The sequence below is a fragment of the Amyelois transitella genome, chromosome 26 (genome assembly GCF_032362555.1).
Source record: "Amyelois transitella isolate CPQ chromosome 26, ilAmyTran1.1, whole genome shotgun sequence".
In the NCBI taxonomy this organism is placed as follows: Eukaryota; Metazoa; Arthropoda; class Insecta; order Lepidoptera; family Pyralidae; genus Amyelois; species Amyelois transitella.
In genome coordinates this window covers 3,242,695-3,269,270 of record NC_083529.1, presented here as the reverse complement: position 1 = coordinate 3,269,270, position 26,576 = coordinate 3,242,695, and the positions used below count along the sequence as shown (strand labels likewise).

General features: G+C 36.2%; 1 protein-coding gene across 1 annotated transcript; it reads left to right on the top strand.

Annotated features, from left to right (window-relative positions):
• Positions 1-153: 153 nt before the first annotated feature.
• LOC106135278 (structural maintenance of chromosomes protein 4) lies at positions 154-26,555 on the top strand. Its single transcript, XM_013335527.2, has 25 exons — positions 154-561; positions 667-858; positions 8,462-8,638; positions 8,875-8,979; positions 9,495-9,682; positions 10,093-10,233; positions 10,524-10,692; positions 11,080-11,192; positions 11,613-11,751; positions 12,049-12,122; positions 12,372-12,494; positions 13,542-13,659; positions 14,701-14,903; positions 15,897-16,081; positions 16,750-16,873; positions 17,437-17,578; positions 17,800-17,928; positions 18,606-18,763; positions 19,168-19,306; positions 20,205-20,384; positions 23,710-23,892; positions 24,401-24,530; positions 24,838-24,955; positions 25,566-25,749; positions 26,391-26,555. The coding sequence occupies exons 1-25, from the start codon at positions 271-273 to the stop codon at positions 26,547-26,549; spliced, it is 3,864 nt and encodes a 1,287-aa protein (XP_013190981.1). The 5' UTR covers positions 154-270; the 3' UTR covers positions 26,550-26,555.
• The last annotated feature ends 21 nt before the right edge of the window (positions 26,556-26,576 follow it).

The window sequence follows — 26,576 nt, the reverse complement described above, 5'->3', positions numbered from 1 at the left end:
TTCCAAGTGCGTTTTTTAGTAAAGAGGTTCCGAGTAACGAAAGAAAATCCTTAAGCCAAAAAACAAAAATCCCTTCACGCATCATGACGCATACCTACGTCTCTCGTGTCCCCTTCTTATTGTCAAAGTCAGTTTTGCTTAAGCTGTCAAAGGGCTGTCAAGCAGCAACAAGCGAAGCGCGCTTTTGATTATTTTCAGAAACGGTTATTGTATTTGTATGTAAAAACTTAAAAAATCCGAACTGCTTTATTTCAATTATTACCATATAACATGCAGAAAACAAAAAAGAAGAAGGGAGATGAAGAACCTATGGAAGTAGATGAATCTTCAGCACCTAACGGGGATACAGAAAATCCTGATGATAATGCTATGAACGGTGATATTGATCATATATCTGACGACGAAGAAGGTGGAGTGCGTATTGGAGATATTTACATTCCTCCGGCACCAAAACCGGCGCTAACATTCGACGCTACAGGCCCTAGGCTTCTCATAACTCATATTGTCAATGAGAACTTCAAAAGTTACGCCGGTGTTCAAACTCTGGGTCCCTTTCACAAAGTAAAGTTCTTTCTTATTATTATATTAATTTTAACTATCCTTTAACAGAGAAAACGCACATTCATATTTACACTATATAACTTAAAAACAAACTTTTCTATACAGAGTTTTACAGCAATAATTGGCCCCAATGGCAGTGGCAAGAGTAATGTCATTGATTCCATGCTGTTTGTGTTTGGTTACCGAGCCACCAAGATCCGGTCCAAGAAGATATCTGTGTTGATACACTCTTCAAGCAAGTACCCTAACATCAACAGTGCGAGTGTAGCCGTGCACTTCTGTCAAATCATAGATGGGGTGAGTTGTTTTAAATTCTTCTTAATCTATTTCCTGTGTGTGAATATTCAACAAAAAACCCTTTCAGAAATCAGCTCTGTTAATTCAGTGATAAAAAATATATAAAGCACATCAGAAAAAAACATAATATATATATTTGCATTAATTTCTTATTAATATTATTTAAACTTAATATTATTTAATATTTTATTTTAATATGTTTTAGTGTATAATAGTCTTGACCTTGCAGATAAATATTCTAAAATCTTTGATTAAATTTATAACATCAAACACATTCTTCTATAAATTCAACTAAAAATCAATAGTAATAATCTAAATTCAAAATCCTCCTTATATCCTCGCATCGTCCATAGAAAATAACTTCCAAATACGGATAAACGTGATCACATTTCATGTGACATTTAGTTTTGTATGTTCTCCAATTGCTTGCACATATAGGTTTATAAATATTTGGGCATGGGCAGTTTATATCTGTCAAGTCTTCTTTAAAAAGTATAAGATTTTCATGGAACGTCTGATCAAATGGGCTGCTTGATTCTTGGTCACTGTTGTCACTTTCGTCCTGTGACAGAGTTCCAGAAACAGACACTGTAAAATGAGCTTGATGAGTGGATTATAAAAAAAAAATAGTCTTTATGTTTATAAGTTGCCTGATATGAACAATAATATTTGATTTTAGTTGCCTTTATTAAAAATCTTGTTTTTTTGCAACCATTATTTTTTTAAATATTTATTTATTTATTAACTTATGCACATAAAACATACAACAGGTTTTCACTGGCAGTTGAACTTTTGGACCAAACTTTGAAAAATTATACTTACTAATTTTTTGTATTTTTTTTTCAATTACTAACACATTCTTTTACACATACACAAACAAAATTACATTCATTTCTTATTTATTTTATTCATAATTAAAAATAAGTTACCAAAAATGTATATACTTACACAATAAAACAAAGAATGAAGTCCTCATGGCTGGAGCGAGATTTCCTTTCTGTACAATCATTGTTAAATAAATAACCATATCGAAATTTTCTATTTAATCCTAGTATGTTTATGATTATTAATATGTTCATTGTTACAGCTCATTTAATACAAATAACTTTGTAGTGTTTACATACATATCAAATTGGTTTTAATTTATAGATATTTTTGTTTGCCTATATAAAAAGTACTAAGGTTTATTATTATAGTTTTCCCTATAGAAATTATAAGAAGACTTCTCTCATCTTTAAACTTATGGTAGTCACAAAAACAATCACAATTACTAAGAAATATGTAAATAATTACATTGTGCTGTTTAGCTATTTAACAGTGTTAGTATGACGAAAGGCATACAATTATTACTCATATACATAAAGGCGAAATAAAATTGGCACTTCGATTTAGGCACAGCAATTTTATTCACACACTAGCTGTGCCCGCGACTTCGTCCGCGTGGAATAGTTATTTTGGGCATCATATTTATTTTTGCAAACAGGTGGCGGTCAGGCGGTCACGCGTATTAGAAAGAACGCTGGTTCGCCGTATTAAATGTTTCGCTGCAAATTGCTTATAACGACTATATCTCAAAACCTATTCGTCTGATTTATATACTGTAAATGGCAATTTTAGTCTACATGAAAAGCCGAAAGTAATAAACATATTTATGTGGATAAGGATTAATACTGAATTAAAGCAAATTGGTTTCAAAATAACTTATGTTTATAATGAAAAAATAATCTTAAAAAATGAACATAAAAGTGGTTATTGTAAGTTAACCTTAAGAGATAGATATATGCTCTCGCGGACTATTTTGTGGCAAAAAATGAGTACTTCACATCTTTAGTACATTGTTTTACTATATCTTTGTTGGTTTGCGCAGCGTTCGCGTGGAAAGCTCGCAGATGGCCGACTCATTCAACTTTCACCTGCATTGTTGACGTTTCCCGTAGGATGTCCGGGATAAAATGTAGCCTATAGCTTTCCTCGATAAATAGACTATCTAACAGTGAAAGAATTATTCAAATCGGTTCAGTAGTTTCTGAGATTAGCGCGTTTAAACAAACAAACAAACAAAACAAACTCTTCAGCTTTATAATATTAGTATAGATTGAAATTTAGTACCTAGTATATGTATACCACAAATAAATTCTTTGATCTCCAATATTTTTAGACTGATAGTATGGACCGATGAAATTGGATTTGGTTACAATCTGTTGAGAAAGGCAGTACATGGCATCAAGTCCTCGGATAAAAAAAAATAAATATATATATATTTCACAAATACTTCTGTTTTCTGGGACCCAAAATTTTAGAAATTATAGTATTTGTATTTTTTACCATTAGGTACCTACATTTGTTTAATATTTGCTTCCTTAATTTTCTATATAATCCAATGACTGATTAGTATATTAATGCTTTTAGCACAAGTCCATGTTTTGTCTCGATAAATACACATGTTTCTCGTTTTCATGCTAAAAATATTCAATAACAAATTAAATTACAGGAACTATCCCATTTGGTTCATATCCCCGCACTTCCCATAGAATATCACCTCCAAGTCATGGTAATCCCGATCGCATCCCATGTCGCACATATTGGCGTAAGTCTTCCAGTTACTTGCGCATACGGGCTCTAACCATGGTTGTTGACAATTACATGCACCTCTTATCAAATCTTCAGCTGTAGGCTCTAATATATGTTTCTGTTTAAATGTTTCATCATCTGGATTTTCGCCGGAACTTTCTAGAATTTCTCTGAGAGGGTATCTTGCTAAGCTTACCCCTCTAACGAGAGTTACTGTAAAAATAATTGATCTTATATTTTCTCTCTTTCTCAGACACACACACACACAAACACTCCGGCCATAGCATATTCTCATTTAAACCTTCTTTTTCCTTCTTATCGTAGACTTGTCAAAGATAGTATTACCTTTCCATGCGGCTAAATTTTATTAAGTTATTCTGTCATCTGATGATTATTTTTTAGGAATATTGCCTATTATTTGCATCTTTTAGTATTTATAGAAAGTAATGTTCAGTATTCTTTTATATGCATATATTATACTCCACATCTGAATTCTAAGTATTTGGTCAAATATTTCTGTCTAATCTTTTGGAATTTCTTTTATTTGATCCATATATATGATTATGAGCATAACTTTGCTACATATATCGTGAGCGTCTCTGTCATTGTAAGGGAGGACGAAAACAAAACAAACGCCCGAGAGCATGATGAAAAAAACAAAAATACCAATATCATAATAAAAGATACATACAAATACCCACGTCTACATCCCTTGCGGGGTAGACAAAGCCAACAGTCTTGATAAGACTGAAAGGCCATGTTCAGCTGTATATGGCTATATGATGGAATAGAGATTCAAAAAGTGACAGGTCATCAAGGTAGCAATAACAAAATATGCTGATTTAGATAAAATGTAAGCTAAACATATTACTTACTCATCAGGATTAAAATTACTGTACTCATAGTTTATGATATAACGAACAGTATGTATAAGAAGATTAATGATATGTGTTAGGTTAGGTAGTACATACTTAAAATGAAAACCATTAATTGTACATGTTTTCTCGTCACGTTTGATTTTCAATTTTGGTTCTCATTATTGACTAATGTTGTATTGATAAATTAATACTGTATTTGTGGTATGATACAGGTGTGAGATTAATTTTTATTGAAACTATGTGAAATATGTGCCATGTGGTTTCCGGCACTTTAGAATAATACCACTCCGTATAGGCTTATAAACTTAGGACTATATCTTCTTAGAATCTTTTTAGACTTTAACCTAGCTACCATTCCCTATAAATATTTATATATTAAGCCATATAGCTGAACATGGCCTTCCCTAGTCTTTTCGAGAGTGAACTCTGTCCAATACGTAAGGGAATATGTATGTATAACATTTTAATAATACCAAAAGCCCAGCCCTTACGGTTTGAATTTTATCGTTGACAGGTTATGGCATTTAACGTGAATTTATAATGTTTATGTCCATGCGTCTCAAATCAATTAGCAATGGATACGTAAGTATAATATGAAAAACAGCTTTAAATTACAGTAGTTTTTTTCCTCGGTTCCGCTTGCTGTAATAAATACCGTCATTTGGATGAATCTTCATGTAACTTTGATCAATATGACGAGTTGTGTGCGAAGCAACATCTCGTTCCTCTAGTCACTAGAAGGAATGTGGCAGATTTAATATTTTTCTCCAAAATAATCAATAGTATTGTTGATTGTCCTGATATTCTTGCAAAAATAGGCTTTAAAGTCCCACCTAGAACTATGCGTAGTAATCCATTGTTTAATACCCCCTTCGTCAACACTAATTATAGACAAAATTCTTATTTATGGAGAACCGCTCATCTGTACAATCGAATTTCAGTAGACGCTGATATTGATATCTTTGATTTTAGCATTCCTAAATTGAGGCGGACTCTTATACAATTCTTCTTTCCAAGCGATGTGGTTGATGGCTGACCGGAGATAGAATTAAGTTCTTTTAAATTTAGTAACTAGACGTTAACTCATAGATTGTTATTGTTGATTGTTTAGAGATTGATGTTCCTTTTTTTTTTATTGTATTAGTGTTTTGTATCTGTGAGGACCTATAATTGACCATTTGTTTTACATATGTGACGCTATTTTTTGTAAACGGTTGTTGGTCTTCCAAATAAATAAATAAATAAAATAAATAAATAAATAAAACTTTGTAATTATCTATGTAGCTAAGACATTGGTATTGTAATCAAGATTAAATCTGTACATATAATAAAATAGTTACTGACTGGTGTCTGTAATTGAAAGATATTGGCAATAAATGAGGATCTACATATATGTAAGTCAGTAGAAGCCATATATGTGATTTTTATAATTTCTGTCTGTCTGTATGTTGGTAGGTCCTCGAACCTGAACGTGAAAACTATTGCTCTGATTTAATTGCGGTTTTCATAGATATGTGAGGCTTGGTCTAACTTGAAAACTGGTATTCAAAAATTTCTTCCCCACCCTTTAAGAGGAGATTCAGGAGCTTTTTCAGCAAACTTTTACGAACGAAGTCGCGGGCCATAGCTAGTTTACTATGTAAATACTTGGGATTCTTCTCTTAGGCGATGGGCTAGTGGTTTAGTTGACAGCTCGTCATTTTACGTATTTCGGCATTATCTTAATACGTCGCATTATTATCACGTCTCTTGACTTAACTAGACAACATCTCCTACTTGTCTCATGCTGTATTTCGTCACTTTCGCAATTCGTCCGACATTGTACAAGAAGGCATAAAAGAGATATCCAGATTATTCTAATATTAGCCATGTTCAAGCGGACATTCTTAGCCAAAATCAAAGAGCGGCATCCGTCCTTCTAATACACTAAACATAAAGGTTAGCACACAAATAAAATAAAGATAAGTCAACGACGACTTTGATTTATTAGACCTCATTAGTATGCTATATGTGAAAATACTGGGTGTTTCTATTCCAAGAACGTAGCGAATCCTCTGTCAGCTGGTGAAAATAACCTACAAACGGTTGGAGGGTCGACTTGTCCCGAAGCAGTTGGCATTTGGCGAAGGTGCTATAACAAGGCCATACGAAGATACTAATGGCACGGTGTATCTTGAAGCAGTTGGTACCGCATTTGACGAAGGTGCTATAACAGGGCCATGCGAAGGTACTAATGACACGGTGTATCTTGAAGCAGTTGGTACCGCATTTGACGAAGATGCTATAACAGGGCCATGCGAAGGTACTAATGACACGGTGTCTTGAAGCAGTTGGTACCGCATTTGACGAAGGTGCTATAACAGGGCCATGCGAAGGTACTAATGGCACGGTATATCTTGAAGCAGTTGGTACCGCATTTGACGAAGGTGCTATAACAGGGTCATGCGAAGGTATTAATGACACGGTGTATCTTGAAGCAGTTGGTACCGCATTTGACGAAGGTGCTATAACAGGGCCATGCGATGGTACTAATGACACGGTGTATCTTGAAACAGTTGGTACCGCATTTGACGAAGATGCTATAACAGGGCCATGCGAAGGTACTAATGCCACGGTGTATCTTGAAGCAGTTGGTACCGCATTTGACGAAGGTGCTATAACAGGGCCATGCGAAGTTTCTAAAGGCACGGTGTGTCTTGAAACAATTGGTACTGAATTTAAGGAAGGTGCTATATTAGGTTCATAGTTAGTGGTAGTGACTTGTTCTGCAGCAGGTGGCGAGGGAGCTATAACAGGATCTACAAAGTTAGTAAAGGCATGGCGTGTCCTGAAGCCGTTGGTACTCGTACTGAATTTGGCGAAGGTACTACAACTGGGCCGTACGAAGGTACTAAGGGCACCGCGTAACCTGAAGCACTTGGCGTGGGTGCTATATCAGGTCCATACGAAGGTACTAAAGGCACGGCTTGTCCTGAGGCCGTTGATACGCGTACTGGGTTTGGCGGGAGTACTACAACAGGACCATACGAAGGTACTAAGGGCACGGCATATCCTGAAGCAGTTGGCACCCTTGACGTAAGTCCCGTAGCGGATAGTCCAAACAAGGCGGATACTGTAGACAAAAAATAAAAAGTTAATAAAAAACGTTTGAAATAAGTTTAATTTAAACAATAAATCCTAGAGATAAATAAACGTATAAACATAATTCGAGTCTTTATCCCTTTCGGGATACACAGAGCCATTGATACTGAGAAAGCCACGTTAACGCTGTATGGCTGAATGATGGAATTGAGATTCAAATAGTAACAGGTTCCCCAAAAATCCCAAGTTGATTTTAACAATGTGCACGGCAAGAGAAGCAGCAGTCACACACGATTTATTATTGTTTATTGTAACATTTACACCTTGTAAAGTACAATATGCGAACTTAATGCTAATAGCATTAAAAATGGTATGGTCACTTCACCATTTTCTCATGGATAAAAACATTACCAAACATAATCCACTTACGAAGTAGTATAGTCTTCATAGTAGGTTCTAAGAATTTTTTTCAGAACAACTAAATCCTTTACCAATACTAAGGTGTTGTTGTATTCAAATGGTTTATTAATATATCTGGTGCGTGTTAAAGTAACCGTTTTTAATCATTCTAAAGGTGTTAGCTATGCTCCCAAATTAACCAACGGAACCGTCACGCAGATCATGAGAAAGTGGAAGTGTGGTTTTTTATTTTTTTGCAATTTTATTTCTTCTCTCGATGAAAATAGTTTGTAAAGTTATTAAGTCCTACTTATATTTATGTCGTCGTGCCGCCGTGGTCCCCCCTGCGACCCTCTTTACCGCTCGGAGACCCTAGAAAAGCGCGCGCGCATTGTACATACACTTGATCAGTACTGTTATTTTATGTATTGAAAAGAGGAGATATTTTGTCGGGTTCTCGCACCTGAACCTAACGGTCTCAGATTCGACCCCGGTCAGGCCATGTTGGAAAAATAACTTTTTCTGATTGACCTGGGTCTTGGATGTTAATCTATTAAAGTATATATTATAAAATACAGTATCGTTGAATTTGTATCCCACAACACAAGTCTTTAACTTACTTTTGGACTGGGTATAAGCATTAATTAAACTTAATATTTTTTATTTTATTTTAGGAAGGCGAAGACTTCACAGTGGTCCCAAACAGCGAAATAGTCGTGACCAGGACGGCTTTCAAAGACAACTCGTCTTTCTACACGCTGAACAACAAGAGGGTGCAGTTCAAGGAAGTGGCCAAGATGTTGAGGTCGCACGGTATCGATTTGGATCACAATAGGTTTCTTATTTTGCAGGTATTTTTATTTTTTATATTACACCAACATAAAAAACGACATGATTATTTTTTATTCATAAAACCTACTAGTTCTTTTTACTGCATTTAAATATAATAGTAGCCGCATAGTGCATTTAAGTATAATAGAAGCCATTGAACTTGGCTCTTCAGTCTTTTTAAGACTTTCGGCTCTATCTACCCCGCAAGGGATATAGACGTGATTATATTTTGTATAATATTTGTCGTATGTTTTAGGGCGAGGTGGAACAAATTGCGATGATGAAGCCGAAAGCTCAAACGGAACACGAATCAGGAATGCTCGAGTATTTAGAAGACATCATTGGAACTTCTAGATATAAGGTTAGAAATCATTATCGTCAACCGCCCTCCGTGACCCACTGTTGGGCATATGCCTCCTTTCTATGCCAACTTTAGGTTTGAAATAAAAAAAAGTAGCAATTTTCGCATAAATTCATTTTCATCATTCTTGGCGTGATTTGCGTCCTCACTTTCCTGGAGAGAAACCGTATGTCGTGATCGTGATGATCTTAAAAAATTGGCAGTAGGTATATACTCAAAGAAATTTTTTAATATAAATTTTTATATCACTTGCCACTTTCAAAAGGAACTTCACAGGGAAGAGCTTTCATCTCACGGAGAGTGACGAATAATTTGATAATAAATAAATTGGTTTGAGAAATTTTGACGATACGTATTGTGGACAATATCTGTTATTGTTCTGACGAAGCTTGTTGCTTTCTACAATATGTTGCCGATTTCGAATTGAAAAAATATTTGATATATAAAAACATAAATTTCTATATATACATAATAGTCCATGTGATCATAATAATTAACCGACCAATGATTTCCAGGAGCCAATAGAAAAGCTGTCCGTCCGCGTAGAAGAGTACACAGAGATGAGGAAAGAGAAGCTAAATCGTGTGCGATTGGTCGAGCAGGAGAAGCAAAAGTTGGAACAGCCAATGAGAGAAGCGGTGGAACAGATGAACTTGACTAACACCACGTTGAGGACTAGGAATATGCTGTTACAGAAGTATATGTGAGTATATATATGTTCACACACACATACATTACGGAAAGAGAGAGACGGTAGTCAGAAGACTTGTTAGTACGGTAAATAGCATATAATCTATCCAAATTCACTTTAAAATCGTCTCTATAACTTTTGACTTTACAGTCGAAATTCCTGGAGGCATGCCTTCCATAGGGAAGCATTAAAATAGGATTTCCTGAAATTTTGACATGTGAATAATTTTGATTTTATACGGCTGGAGCCGCGGTGATATACTAATTTAACTCTCTCTCATCATGGCGTGTTCCCAAGGCGCGGTGTCCGCTATATAGGTACTAGTATACATAAATACAAAAAAATCACGCCTCTTTCCCGGAGGGGTAGGTTAGAGACTACCTCTTTCCACTTACTGGTATACATATTTGTCTTAATTCCAGACACGAAACGAATAAGATAATCGAGAACAAAGAGAAGGAGATGGACGAATTGAAACAGAACTTGAATAATATTGACGAGAAGTTGAACAAAATCAAAGAAGAATTGCAGGAGAAAAATTCTGTACTCAAAAATGGAATGCAGTAAGTTCTTTTTTTATCACTTTATTAGGCGTAAGTTATACTTGTGTGGACAAGAATAGATGAATATTTTATTGTAATTGAAATTAACAGTTTCAAGTTTGTGTGACATCATTTGTGGGTTCAAATATTATGTTTATCAGGGCATTATTAGTTTATATGGTGTCTGAAGCATAGGAAATTAATTTTGTTTACTTTATTGCAACAAAAAATGTACAAAAGAGTAATAAAAATGAATATTTAAGAATCCCATTGTGCGTACAAAGTTTACTAATTACTTATATATTTTGCAGAAAATACGACAAGCTACAAAAGAGAAAAGAGGAACTGACCGAGAAACTACAGGTGTGCAAAAAGAAAACTGTCTCCGTAGTAGCCGATACCACGCAGGGAAATAAGAAGAAGAAGAATTTGGACCAATTGCTTGAACAGGAGAAAGGGAAGCTTATCGATTTGGAACTGGTATTTAATTTTTTTGTATTTTTATTTATGTGTTAACTAGGATTCCCCCGAGGCTCTGCGCGCGTAAAACATAAAATCTTCCGAAACCGCGGGAGTTTCTTGAAATAAAGAGTCCTTATGCCAAATTTCAAGTCTAGACCCAGCGGTTAAGGCTTGGCGTTGATATGTCAGCCAATTAGTCAGTCTCTGTCCTTATTTGTAATTTTGTATAGATGGCTCGTGATAACTTTATAATTTGACAAAGGAACGATTTTGCTGTACAACATATGAAAGTAAACTTTTGCTATTGGCTTCGTTTCCGGAAAAACTAAATACATGATTTAGTCTCACGTCGAAAAAGTCTAAAATTATTTTTTAAACTATAATAAAGTAAATTATATATTTAAGATTCCCGAGAAAAACAAACGAGAAATAGAGGAGTGCGAGAAATTGTTAGCGAAACACAAGGAGAGTAAGAAACAGGCAGAAGAAGAACTTCAAACTGTCATGGCGGGCGTCAGGTAAGATGTTTTAAAAAAAAATTATAAAAAATTTAAAAAAAATTAACACAATGCTGTTTGGTTATAAACACATATATAAGTTCTCATCTGGGGAAAAAGGACGTCTACATGTTCCCATTTGCAACGATCCCTGAACGCGTCCTGAACAAGGAAGGGATTTCATAACACTTTGCTCCATCTCATTCATAAATGTTTTTCATATAAACTCGTCGGTTTGGGACACTAATGACCAGAACTTCTACCGTTATCCCAGATTAGATCAAGGTACATCTTTGCCTCAGTCTTCTAGCTTTCTCATTTACCCTCTGCAAACATTATGTTCTATTGAAATTATTGAATGTTTTGCACAAAGTTTATAAACTTTTTCTACATCATCTATAGGTAATTTTTTTTTTACGATTATTATTTATTTGTTGAAAGGTCCAAGACACAAGGCTTGCAAGAAACTAAAGACAAGTTGCAAGCTAAACTCATGGACCTCAAGAAAATTGTGGACGAAGCGAACAAACAATATAAGTTAGCGGAATCCGAATTGAAGATATACTTGAGTACAGAAGAGGTGAGAAATTTATCATTAATATAATAAAATAGTAACTGATCGTTGTCTGTACTTAAAATATATTACATAGACATGGTGGATCTGTGTAAGACCAACAGAAACCAAAAATATGATTTTTAGATTTTTTTGTCTATCTATATGTTTGTACTCGCCAAACGCGAAAACTTTAAAATGCACACAGAGGATGGAGTTTTAGAATTTAAATGTAACATTAAAAATATAAAATGTTTGAAATAAAATTTGTTTAAATTTCTTAAGACAGTTAACAAATGATTAATTTTGTTATTTCTGTAACAGAAAGAGAGTGAGAAACTCGAGAAATTGAAGGAAGCGTATGAAAAAGCAGAAAGCGACCTTAAAGAAAAGAAAAAGTAAGTAAAAATAATTATATTTTTTATAAGAACTGTCACTATTTAAATTTCAATGCAATCATTGGGCCATACAACTGAACGTGGGCTTTCACTCTTTTCAATATTTCTTGACTTTCTACCCCATAAGGAATAAAGACGTGAATATGTGTATGTAAAAGTACACGCACGTGAATAATTTTTTGTCGACTAAATATTTAAAAAACAAAAACTTTCGTAACAATATTTCTCAGATTTTTTTTTCAATTTTAGCCTTCAAAAGGAGTTGGCATCAACAGTGCCCACGACCGAGAAACAGTTGCTAGAAGTCCAGGCGAAATTGCAGACTTTGAAGAAAGAGGAATCCAGTGTTGCCAGTGAAGCGAGATCATTGAGGTATGTAATATTTAATTGTTCTATTTCTTCTTTACCATTCCCGCAGAAATTTCTAAAAGAAACGTAGCTTAATTTTTACAATCGAAGGTTTGGTCTATCCCTGTGCCAAATATTTGACTTTATTTGTAACAAACAAAAATATTAATCTTGTCTTATTATAATACTAAGCGAATACTACCGCCCCGGCTTCGCACGGGTAGCATCTAGTATAAAGCAAAGTAGCTTCCCGCGTCTACCCCTCTGTATATTATGTATGCTTACATCTTTAAAACTACATGACATATTATGACGCCTTGTTTTTCTTAGAAAGTGATTCAAGACGTAGGTTTATATTTATTAATGCTACACCGGACTAAGCCGGAGCGGGTCGCTAGAATAGATATAAACCTTTTTCAGGAAACCCTCTTTCCAACAAAAGGAACAAAATTCGTCAACTTTTCGAGATTATCGCACACATACATACAGACAGGAAGAAAATAGGGGAAATTTGAGGGCTTTATATGTTGCGATAGTGTTTAGTATAGTATCGATGACACACCTACCTAACTTTTTACTATAACAGACATTATGTTCGTTTCAACGGTTGTGTAACCATTCCCCACGGTGTTAAACATACATACATACATAAAATCACGCCTCTTTCCTGGAAAGGTAGTCAGAGACTACATCATTCCACTTGCCATGATCTCTGCCTAAATATGTCGCTTTATCCATTCATTGAACCTGAGTAATTTATGCTATCTGTGTATATGTTAATTATTGAACTACGGACGGCCTCTGTGGCGCAGCGTTAGTGCGCTTGTCTGTGTCACCGGAGGTCCCGGGTTCGAATCCCGGCCAGGGCATGATGAGAAACGAACTTTCTCTGATTGGCCCAGGGTCTTGGATGTTTATCTATATAAGTATTTATTATAAAATATAGTATTGTTGAGTTAGTATCTCGTAACACAAGTTTCTAACTTACTTCGAGGCTAACTCAATCTGTGTTATTTGTCCCGTATATATTTATTTATTAAAAAAAAATACTATGTTAATTACTTGATACAGGGCACAACTAGAGGAGTGCCGGCAAGCAATGAGCGCGAACAAATCCCGCGGGAGAGTGCTGGATGCGCTCATGAAGGAGAAGCAGCAGGGCACGCTGCCGGGAATATTCGGGAGGCTGGTAAGATAGATACATACATACATACATAAAATCACGCCTCTTTCCCGGAGGGGTAGGCAGAGACTACCTCTTTCCACTTGCCACGATCTCTGCATACTTCCTTCGCTTCATCCACATTCATAACTCTCTTCATACAAGCTGGTAAGATATATATACTTAATATATGTATCACCGTGTGCCGTGTGGCTCCCGGCGTTAATACAAAAAAGAATAGGACCACTCCATCTCTTTCCCATGGATGTCGTAAAAGGCGACTTAGGGATAGGCTTACAAACTTGGGATTCTTTTCTAGGGGATGGGCTAGCAACCTGTCACTATTTGAATCTCAATTCTATCATTAAGCCAAATAGCTTAAAGTGGCCATTCAGTCTTTTCAAGACTGTTGGCTCTGGCTACCCCGTAAGGGATATAAACGTGACCATATGTATATAATCAAGTATTTTTCCCTTACATCAACCAACAACCATCAAACCAATATCTCTCGGTAATATGATAAGAGAAAGATTGGTTATGTACATCCTGCCGTGTGGTTACCGGCATCTTTAAAAAGGAATAGGACCTCTCCTCTTTCCAAAAATGGATTTCGTAAAAGGCGACTAAGAGATTGGCTTATAAATTTGGGATTTTTCTTTAAAGCGATGGGCTGGCAACCTGTCACTTTTTGAATCTCTCTCTCTCTCTTTTGTTCTTACACTATCGATATTCGGTTTTTACACGAGGCGTCTTACGCTAATGTACATAAAATTTGTGTAAAAACCCGACTCACCAAATCTAGGGTCATGGTCAAAAAGGCGAAAGAAAATTAAAAAAAAAATTACTTTTGTTTTTTATCTAACAATATAGAGATATCAATTCACATTATAAAAAAAAAATACGACTGATTTTTGTATCTAACGCTATAGAGATATCAATTTATACATTAATTATTTAATTTAACTTGAACATGGTCTATCAGTCTTTTCAAGACTGTTGTCTCTGTCTACCCCGCAAGCGATATAGACGTGATTATATGTATGTATGTATGTATTATTTCATTACAAGGGCGACCTAGGCGGCATTGACTCGAAATACGACGTCGCAATATCGACATGTTGCGGCGCCTTGGACAACATAGTGTGCGACACCGTGGACACCGCGCAGGCGTGCGTGGAGCACCTCAAGCGGCACGACATCGGACGCGCCACCTTCATAGCTTTGGACAAACAGCAGCATCTGAAGCAGCATTACGAGAAGAAAGTCACATAGTAAGTTTCATTCAAATCATTCGTTCATAAGTGCTAGCTTTGGATGAACAGCAGCATTACGAGAAGAAAGTCACATAGTAAGTGCCATTCAAATCATTCGTTCATAAGTGCTAGCTTTGGATGAAGAGTAGTATTTGAAGCAGCATTACGAGAAGAAAGTCACGTAGTAAGTTTCATTCAAATCATTCATTCATTCATTCATTCATTCATAAGTGCGGTAGTTCGTTACGGTGTTGTACTTCACCGTTAGAGCATCGGTTAGCACTCAAACTAATGTACGCACATGACTTTTGTAGGAGGAGCCCGGTGCGCCTTTGCCGATGATTCTGGATTGTGTAAATCAGGTTTTTACACAAACCTAACTTTACCTAAGTGCCGTGTGGTTCCCGGCACCAATACAAAAAAGAATAGGACCACTCCATCTCTTCCCCATGGATGTCGTAAAAGACGACTAAGGGATAGGCTTACATACTTGGTATTCTTTTTTAGGCGATGGGCTAGCAACCTGTCACTATTAGAATCTCAATTCTATCTTAAAGCCAAATAGCTGAACGTGGCCTATCAGTCTTTACAAGACTGTTGGCTCTGTCTAACCCGCAAGGGATATAGACGTGATTAAATATATATGTATGTATGCTAACTTTACCTAACCTGTATCGGTACTTACATTTATAGATCTCCCGACTTTGGCGTAAGTATTGGTAAAGTTTTTGACATTTAGGTATAAACACTCAACCCATAAAGATGATTTAAGAGTTTTACATCATGATTTATAAATCTTAATTAAGAAAACGCTTAAGATGAAAATGCTGCAGTGCAATTTGTTACCGCTTCTTCTGCACTGACGCCTTGGAAGCGGCAGTAAACTTAGTTCTAAGTTATTTATTTAACGTCAACCAATGTTGTTAAACCATACGTTTTGACAATTATTAAGCGATATCCTATAATCCTATAATAATGAATAAAAATTTTGAATTAGAATTTAATTTTCAGCCCAGAAAACGCACCCCGTCTCTTCGACCTGGTCAAAGTGAAGGATTCCCGGGTGTTGCCCGCATTCTATTTCGCGTTACGCGACACTTTAGTAGCAACGGATTTGGAACAAGCGTCGCGGATCGCATACGGTGCTACAAGATATAGAGTTGTCACTTTGAAAGGGGATGTCATCGAAATTGCTGGTAAGTGATGTTGAACTTTTTCCAACATTATAAATTTTTTTTTCAAATTGTGACTTATCGGGCGTATTCTTATTATCTACTAGAGGCCGTCCGCGTGGAATCAATTCCGCGGGAACTCCAGGATAAAAATAGCCTATATGTTATTCTGGGTCTTCAGCTACACCTCCATACCAAATTTCATCGTAATCGGTTCAGTAGTTTTTGCGTGAAAGAGTAACAAACATCTATACTGACATACTCACTCACTCTTTGTATTAATCATATTAGTAGGATATATCTATCCATATTAATTATTTTATGAAATGACGAGGCTTCACGAAAAAAATTGTAAGTTTATAATTAAATTAGTAAGTTTAGGTTACTCTAGACTTTACACTTTATTTTTTTAATCTAAGATGTTTTGTATATGTGCCCTGTGGTTTCCGACACTTTAGAATACGACCACCCCATCTCTTTCCCATGGATGTCGTTAAAGGCTACTAAGGGAACAGCTAAAAACCTGGACTATTCTTCTTGCAGGCGATGTGCTAGCAACCTGTCACTATTTGAATTTCAATTCCATCATTAAGCCATACAGCCGAACGTGACCTTTCATCTTTTTCGAGACTGTTGTCTACCCTGCAAGGGATATAGACGTGATTATATATATGTATGTATAATGTGTGCAGGAACAATGTCCGGCGGCGGTAGAAGCGCGCTGCGCGGGCGCATGTCCAGCGCCGTGCAGCACGACACCAGCGGCCGCGAGCGCGACCCCGCGCTCGAGCGGCGGCTGGGGGGGCTGGAGACTAGGTAGGTATATCATATGTCTCGCCTTTGTTACAGGGTCGACAGAGCCAACAGTCTCCAGTAGACTGAAAAGGCTAAAAGCTGGATGTAACTGAGGTTCAGGTAATGGCAGGTTGCTAGTGCCCAAAAGAAGATCTCGTGTAGGTACTATACTACCAGTTTTATTAGTCGCCACGGCGATATTCGACGGCGCAAGCGCACCTTAAGGCCTGAAACCCTCGAACCAAATAAGAACTCTTTGAAATAACGACCATATTACATTAAATTTAAAATCTAAAAACAACAAAAAGCAACCTGACAGTTCAGATCGTGGGTTCGAATGGCGCGCTCTGGTAAAGTCAATAAATAAGGTCAAGAATTTTCGCGCCATAAAAAATTAAACTGCTTAGGTGTCAAACTTAAGGGAAATGATGATCATGCCAAAAACACTTTACTATCTTTAAATTATGCCATTAAAATCTACACTTCCTTTGTTACAAGAATGCTAGCGATGTTTTCTCCAACGCTAGAGGTATAAAATTGTACATGAATTCGTGCCGCATTTGAAACCAATTATTGTTTAACAGACTAACAGAACTGCGCAGTGAACAAGTGAATCTAGAAGATTCTGTGGTATCTTTACAAAAGAACGCTCGGGAAGGGAAAACCACTTTGAACAAACTCAATATTGAATTGAAGAGTTTGACTGAACATGTGCCCGTTTTGAAGGTAAGATTGTTGGTTTTAAATTATATATAATAATTGTAATAAACATAGAATGGAATAGATTTATTTTCAATATTGGATACAAGGTATCACTTATTGACGTCACATCACATAAATCTAATTACAACTCCTACCGCTTCCAAAGCGCATGTGTAGAAGAAGCGGCGGAACAAACTACACTGCAGCTAAACTTATTTACGTTAAACTAATTTTGTATTTTTCAGAGTCAAATAAAACAGCAAGAAAACAAAGCGAAGTCGAGCAAAGTGGACGAGAGGCAGAAAGCCAAATTGGAGGCCGCATTGAAAAACGCCGAGGAGAAACTGGAGAAGGCGAAATATGACGCGGGAGAGGTAACTGACTAATTATTATTTTTATTGATTTCTGTGGCCGTGTGGTTCCCGGCACCAATACAAAAAAGAATAGGACAATTCCATCACTTTCCCATGGATGTCGTAAAAGGCGACAAAGGGATAGGCTTACAAACCAGGGATTCATTTTAAGGCGATGGGCGAGCAACCTATCACTATTTGAATCTCAGTTTTATCATTAAGCCAATAGCTGAGCGTGGCCATTCAGTCTTTTCAAGCCTGTTGGCTCTGTCTACCCCACAAGGGATATAGACGTGACCATATGTATGTATGTATGTTATTGATTTCTTATTGTCGACAAAAACTTAACGCCAGTTTAACTTTTTCTTATCTTGGAACTAATTTATTGGTTGACGTCTGGGTCTAAATGGTAATATTTTCATTACATTCGTGTGCTGGTTTCCCGTTTGTTATTTATTGACTTTTATGTAGTACCTACACCTACATTTCAAATTGTTAATTCAGCTTGAAGATTTTTTTGCTGTATAATATAATAGTTTTATCATGACTTTTCACATGTCAACTATTTCTTATACGAGTTAATGAATATGCAAAATAACTTTGCATTCATCATAACTTGAAGACTGCATTAAGTTAACATAACAATTTATAGAACTCAAACATAGCTTTTAAACATGATAACTTTACATTGATCTCAGGTAGAAAAAGAGGTCCACGGTGTAGACGCCCAAATTTCGGCCGTAGCGGGCGGCAAAGTGAAGGATTTACAGAAAAATGTGGACGAATTGACCAAGAAGATTGATAAGATCTCTACGGAAATCACTAAGCTTAGGGTCGCTATCAACACTAGTATAAGGTAAAGTTTGAAATTATGCCGTGTGGTTCCCTGCACTTTAGAATTAGACTACTCCATATTTTACTCATGGATGTCGTAAAGGCGACGTAGGGAAAGGGTAATGAACTTTAGATTCTTGTAGGCGATGGACTAGCAACCTGTCACTTTTGAAACTCAATTCTATATCATCAAGTCACAGCTGAATGTGGCATTTCAGTATCAAGACTTTTGACTCTGCCTACCCCGCAAGGCATATAGACACGATTATAGTTGTAATTTATTATAAAATATAGTATGATAAGTAATTAATTATAAAATATGTATGTTAAGTTAGTATCTCGTAACCGAAGTCTCGAACTTATTTCGAGGCTAACACAATCCGTGTAATTTGGCCCATATATATTTATTTGTTGATTTTGTTATAGAAATGCGAAGAAGTCGAAAGACAAAATAAACCAAATGGAGGCGGATTACAAGGAGACTGAGAAGAATTTGGAGAACTGGAGCAACCAGAAAAAGCAGCTGACGCTTGAAAATTCAGAACTACAGAAGGAATTGGAAGAGGTATTACCGTATGAAATACTCTCATACAAAGCAAGTCTACTCCCGTAGCATATGTCACGCGCGACGCCGTTTTTATCGCGCGAAGAATAATCGCTGTTTCGCTACGCATTTGAAAGATATTTAAAAAAAAAATAAAACTCATGCCTGGTATTTTCCATTTCCAAAACTGATTTTTAACATTTACGACTTTCATAAATATATAAAATATCTATGAGCGTACCTATCGACGAATATAAAAAATACCTAGCAACGATTTAAATTTTGGAAATTTTTCAAAATATATATATATATAGGGTGTCCCAAAATTAACGCAAGATTTGAATTTGCCGCCATTTGTGTAGTGAAGTGTTGGCAACCCTGAAAAAAAAGCAATTTGACAGCTAACAGTATAGGGTTATTAAAAATGGAGCGTTACTCGATAGAACAACGTGTCTTCATTATTAAAGAATATTTCAAATATAGTGAAAGCTTGGCGGCTGCAGTTCGAAAATTTCATACAAAAGATCGGATAACCGACATGTGATTGTCGAAAAACAAATGCATCCACAACGCGTGACTGTATGGTGTGGATTTTGGGCTGGAAGTATTAATTTTTCAATTAATCTCTTCACAGTTGACAAAGTTTAGTCAAACACTATTCCGACCTTATTTTGTATGAAATTTTCGAACTGCAGCCGCCAAGCTTTCACTATTTTTGAAACATTCTTTAATAATGAAGACACGTTGTTCTATCAAGTAACGCTCCATTTTTAATCACCCTATACTGTTAGCTGTCAAATTGCTTTTTTTTTCAGGGTTGCCAACACTTCACTGCACAAATGGCGGCAAATTCAAATCTTGCGTTAATTTTGGGACACCCATTATATATGTATATATGTATATTTTTTTTATATTACAGTTAGATGAACAAATAAACGAGGGCACAGGGGAATTCTCCGAACTGAAGCAAGAGATATCCAAACTACAAAGCAAAGAGAACAAAGTGAAGAGCGAACGGTTGGAAGCGAATAATGCAGTGGAGAAGATGAACAAGACTATACAGGATTGTAGGAGCAAGACCCCGATGTGGGAGAAGGAGGTAACAACTAGCGACAATAAGTTTGCATACCATACATACATACATACATAAAATCACGCCTCTTTCCCGGAGGGGTAGGCAGAGACTACCTCTTTCCACTTGCCACGATCTCTGCATATTTCCTTCGCTTCATCCACATCCATAACTCTCTTCATGCAAGCTCGGCGGTTTCGGGTAGGGGAGAGCGGGGCTGGTGTTAACAGGGGTAAGAATTAACAAGCTTATTCCTGCCAAACGTAAAGTGTTAAAAATATGAGACTCGGTTTAGAAATACTATATACGCAGCCGAATGTGTCCTGACTTGTCAGTTGCCGGCCGGCCATCGCATGTAATAGTTGTGAGTAGTGACCTCGGATTGACAGGTAAGAGAACTTTTCTTGTGTTGCAATAAATTGATTTAAGACTTATTTATTCCCTAAATTGATTCAAAGTTTATACTAAATCAAACTGTAATTTATTGACAGTAAAACTATATTATTTGTTTGTAATTATTTTGACTAGATTATTTGCTGTAATTGGTTAAGTAAAAAAAGTAGCCTTGGGGCTAAAATTAACAAATTGAGTGGGGTAAGTATTAACATGTTAAGTATTGAGTATTAACATGTTAATACTTACCCCGTATGTATGTATAATACAGTATTAACTAAGTGTTTTTTTACAATAGTATTTTTTTTGTAGAATGATAAACTATAAAAGGAAGAGCACAAGGGGGTCTACATCTCAAGAAGTATTAGAGTTAGCAGCTAAAGAAGTTCTGGAAAAAAATAGAAAGTATATAGACTAATGATTGTTGAGTACTTATAGTTAATTGAAAAGATTATGTTGTTGCTGTTGAAGAAGATATTATTTTATTTACCTTATTAGGACTCTATAAGACTGTTAACACTAAAAAGTTTATTTAATTTTTATACATTAAGTTTAAAGTTGTTGTGTGTGTCAATATTATATAGGCTTAAAAATCATTTGACTGTGAGAATGATTGTTAATTAGTGTAGATTTAAAACAATATACTACTCTGTCAAGAAAGTAGCAGGAAAAGATCAATAATACACAAACTGTTTGTTATTCATCCAAATTTATTTTATCACCTTCAAAATATGCTCCTTTAGAAACGATACACTTACGCCAACGAATAATCCAATCATCAAAACATTTTTTAAACGCTGTTTCCGGAATTGAGGACAGTTCTCGCCGCGAATTCTCTTTTATGTCTTCTACCGATTGAAAACGGGTGCCACGAAGTGGTAATTTGAGTTTAGGAAAAAGAAAAAAGTCGGCTGGAGCCATATCTGGTGAATATGGTGGTTGCTCGATGGTATTTGTTGAGTGTTTGGTTAAAAATTCGTTCACAATGATGGCCTTGTGCGAAGGTGCATTATCATGGTGCAAAATCCAAGAATTTTCTTTCCACAAATCTGGCCTTTTTCGTCGGATTTGCTCTCTTAAACGCCGCATAACACTCAAATAATATTCCTTATTTACCGTTTGACCTTCCGGCAAGAATTCCGAGTGCACAACACCGCGATAGTCAAAGAAAACAGTCAACATGACTTTGACTTTTGAACGACTTTGGCGTGGTTTTTTCGGTTTCGGTTCAGTTGGAAGGCGCCACTCCGAAGCTTGTTGACTAGTTTGCATGTCAAACTCGTAAACCCACGTCTCGTCACCAGTAACAATGCGTTTCATGAATGTTGGGTCGGAATTGACTCGTTCTAGCATGTCCTCAGCGACTCTCATGCGATTGAGTTTTTGAAAAAAATTCAGGTCTTTTGGGACTAGCCGAGCGGCAACATGTTTCATACCCAAATTATTAGTTAAAATGGTACGGATCGACTCGTGAGATACAGAAAGTTCGGTGGCTATATCTCTCAAAGTTGAATGAGGATTTTCAGTCACTATTTCCTTCACTTTTGCGATGTTAACTTCAGTTGCAGACGTTGATGGCCTACCAGAGCGAGGCAAATCTTCCATCACATCTCGACCGCTTTTGAACGCTTTGTACCACTCATAAGCACGAGTTTTTGATAAAGTCGATTCACCGTAAGCCTTCTGTAACATTTTCAGTGACTACGAACACGATATTCCATTGGCAATGCAAAATTTAAGACAAACTCTTTGTTCGATGTTTTTATCCATTATGAAATTAGCAATACACACTAGATATGATATAACTAAAAATAGCACTGTATTTAATGTAAACAACAGATGCAACTCAAACTCCGCGCCAAAATGGAAAACAGTTGTGCCAATCTAACAACAACAAAAAAAAACAAAAATTTGAATTTGGAACCATAAATAAATAATCCATTCCCGATACTTTTCTGACTGAATGTACTATATTCTTTCAGTTCCTATCATAAAAAGTACTGATTTATTTAATCTTAAGTACAATAAAACATTTTTATTAATATAAAAGACATTTTATTTATGTATTTTAATAGAATTATAGTCTGTGTTAATTATTGCCCCTTACGTTAATACTTACCCCAGCTCTGTTAATATTTGCCCCAGATACGGGGTATGTCTTAACAAACGACTTTTTTGGTTTTGATTAGTCTGTTTCTAAAATTACTTACCTAGCTGATAGTTTTTGTTACTAATATCATAGCCAGATAATCAAAGCATGTTATAAACAAAAAATAAAACAAAAATGTTAATTACTATTGAAAATATAAACCATAATGCAAAATTTGTTAGTACCAGCCCCGCTCTCCCCTGCTTTTGACGATAAGTTTGCATGCCATGACTGGTTATATGCGCGAAATGTATAATGCTTTGTAACACCTATAATTGTACCGCATTTATATTTGCTATAAATGCGGTACAATTAATAAAGTACCTATTTGTATTCGACTCGCCCCGGATTCGCGTGGGGTACCATTATTGATTTTCATACAAAACTTTCACCCCCCATTTTAGTATTTAAAAAAATTATTCTCCATTAGGACGCGGCTTTTTTTTTACACTACAGGCATACCAAATTTAATTAAGATTGATCCAGGGGTTTAGCTGTGAAAATGGAACAGACAGGCAGACTTTTGTATTTATAAGTAGGGAATGAAGGCATTGAAAACGCGCGCGTAACGTTACCTTTATTTCGGACGTTTCGTCTGTATACAAGAAAATGGAAGCCTGCGCAAAATGAAAGTCCTGTTAATTTCCGTTCTTTTAGGGATTTCGGAAAAATCCTCGCTCTAAATGTGACTCTGGACCATATCTAAGGAACCTTTATGGCAAATTTCAATCCTAGTAGTCCATTGAATGTCAATCAGTTACCTCTTTCGTATATCTATATGGTATGACATCAAATTTTTGTAAATTTCAGCTGAAAACTTTAAAACTTGAAGATCCCGGTCTCGACGGTATTCCCGGAATTGAGAGACCGGAACCATTGGCCAAGCATACTCCTGAAGAATTGGAAGAGGCGTCCGTGGAAGAGCTGAGGAACAGGTTGGCCGCCCAGAAAGCGAGATTGGGTGACGCCAAGCCCAATATACAGGCTATACAAGTGAGACATACATCATGTTTATAGACTTTTATTCTTATAAAGACATATTTTACATCACTTACATAAGAACATAAAATACAAAAAAAAAATAAATAATACATAAGTTCGTTGTCACACTAATAGACGAAATATAACCGCAAAAGTTCAGTAAATTGAGATAATGTGCTCGGCTAATTGTCTCCTGAATACATCGAACGAGGTAATATTTTTGATATCAGAGGGTATCTTGTTAAAAAGGCGCGCACCTTCGCACGCATTATCACGTCTTAATACCTCACGTAGTAGACAGAGCCTACATTCTTGTCAAGACTAAGGCCGTCAGTTGTATGTTTTGTACACGAAGCAACTCCCATCTGACCTCTGCAACCTTTTCTGGGGTACCAAACCCATATTATTATGGAAAATAGACGGTGTAGTCCTTTAGTGCCGTAAACCACACGGTACTGTTTACCTCTCTTGTATTTTTTTTTTATTTTTATAATTGAATTACAATCAATCTGTTTGCCAGGATTACAAGACAAAAGAGGAGTTATATCTGAAACGGGCGGCTGAATTGGACGAGATCACTACGAAGAGAAACGAAATGAGGGCTTTATACGATCAACTGAGGAAGAAACGCACCACTGACTTCTTATGCGGTTAGTATTATAAACGAATTTGTATTTTTGGTTGTAAAATAAACTCCAAAACTACAATTTTCTATATATACATATAAAGCCCGGTTTTTTATATCACTTCAGATTCTATGCTGTGTCTAATATGCCTGGGCCTTGTATGTATAACTTATATACATATGTTATTATTATAAAATATAGTATCGTTAAATTAGTATCCCATAACCATAACACAAGTCTCGAATTTTGGGGCTAACGCAATTTTTATAATTTGTTCCGTATAAATTTGTTTTATATCTTTAATTTATTTATATACTTATCTTATTGTCAGGTTTCAACACAATAACGAGTAAACTGAAGGAAATGTACCAGATGATCACTTTGGGAGGCGACGCTGAGTTAGAATTGGTGGACTCTCTTGACCCTTTCACAGAAGGCATTATATTTAGGTGAGTTTTATTATTTTTAAGCATGAGTATTTATGTTTCTTAAGGAATCATAGATTACCACGTGGCTATAAGGTTATTTTACATTATATATTAAGAAATTTTTATGTTGAACAGCATTTTCTGATAGTACTTAATTTTTTATCATTTCAAGTATGGTCCCAAATTCTTTCATATTTGTTTTAGTGCCAACCGTTATTAGATAGAATGCCTTACATAAAGTACATTTGTCAGGTATCATAATCAATCTTGCCAACGTACATTCAATTACTTGTAGTAAAATTCGACCCCTAATATGTATGAAGAGAGAGTCATGTATTTATGTAGGCGACTGTACAATTACACACATACATATAAATACACACAATAAAATCAAGCCTATTTCCCGGATCGGTACGCAGAGACCACATCTTTCCACTTGCCACGATCTCTGCAGACTTCCTTCGCTTCATCCACATTCATAACTCTCTTCATGCAAGCTCGTCGGTTTCGGGTACTCTTGACCTGACCTTTTGCCAGGACGTCCTTAATTTGATAAAGATCAATCGTTTCCAATATGTTCAAATTAAGTACGTGTCAAAAGATAGTTTAAAGAGATTTCTCAACTTTTCAGTGTCCGCCCCCCAAACAAGTCTTGGAAGAACATTTCTAACCTCTCCGGAGGCGAGAAGACGCTCTCCTCCCTAGCGCTGGTGTTCGCGTTACATTACTACAAACCCACGCCCTTGTACGTCATGGATGAGATCGACGCGGCGTTGGACTTCAAAAATGTGTCGATCGTCGCTAATTATATCAAGGTACGTTTTATAAACGTCTATAAAGAACGTTATATAATATGTTTTATAATTGGTGCCGTGTGGTTTCTGGCACCAATAAAAAAAGGACCACTCCATTACTTTGCCACGGATGTCGTAAAAGGTGACTGAGGGTACCTAATGCTAACTTGGGATTCGTCTTGTAGGCGATGGGCTAGTAACCTGTCACTATTTGAATCTCAATTCTATCATTAAGCCAAAAAGCTGAGCGTGGCCTATCAGTCTTTTCAGGACTGTTGACTCTGTCTATCCCGCAAGGGATATATACGTGGTTATATATATGTACTACACATTCAGTTGTCAGAATGTGCAACTGCATAAATTGGGCAAGTTGGGTTAGGTTTCAAACAAAGCGACTCCTGTGACAACAGTGAACTTTATACAAAAGCAATAAAGCTCATATTGACTCTACGTTTTAGTTAGAAAACTTTTGAGGCTGTTTCTAGGGGTTTTCCGGCAATAATTCTATTTTATCTCCCCGTAAAAACCATCCATGAACTTCCACGAACATTTAAAGAAAAGGATTGCCCAAATTGGTCGAGGCTTTGTTGAGTTATGCGCTTACCAAAACATTCTGCGATTCATTTTTATATAATAGAAGATTATGCAAATTCACTCCACAGGAACGAACGAGAAACGCGCAGTTCATAATAATATCTCTCCGGTACAACATGTTCGAGGTTTCGAACCGTCTCGTCGGCATTTACAAGACGGAGGACTGCACTAAATCTGTTACAATTGAGAACAAAGTTCCGGAACAAATAAATGACGTTGCTGCTTAGAAGAATTTGAATATTATTTTAAGTTTT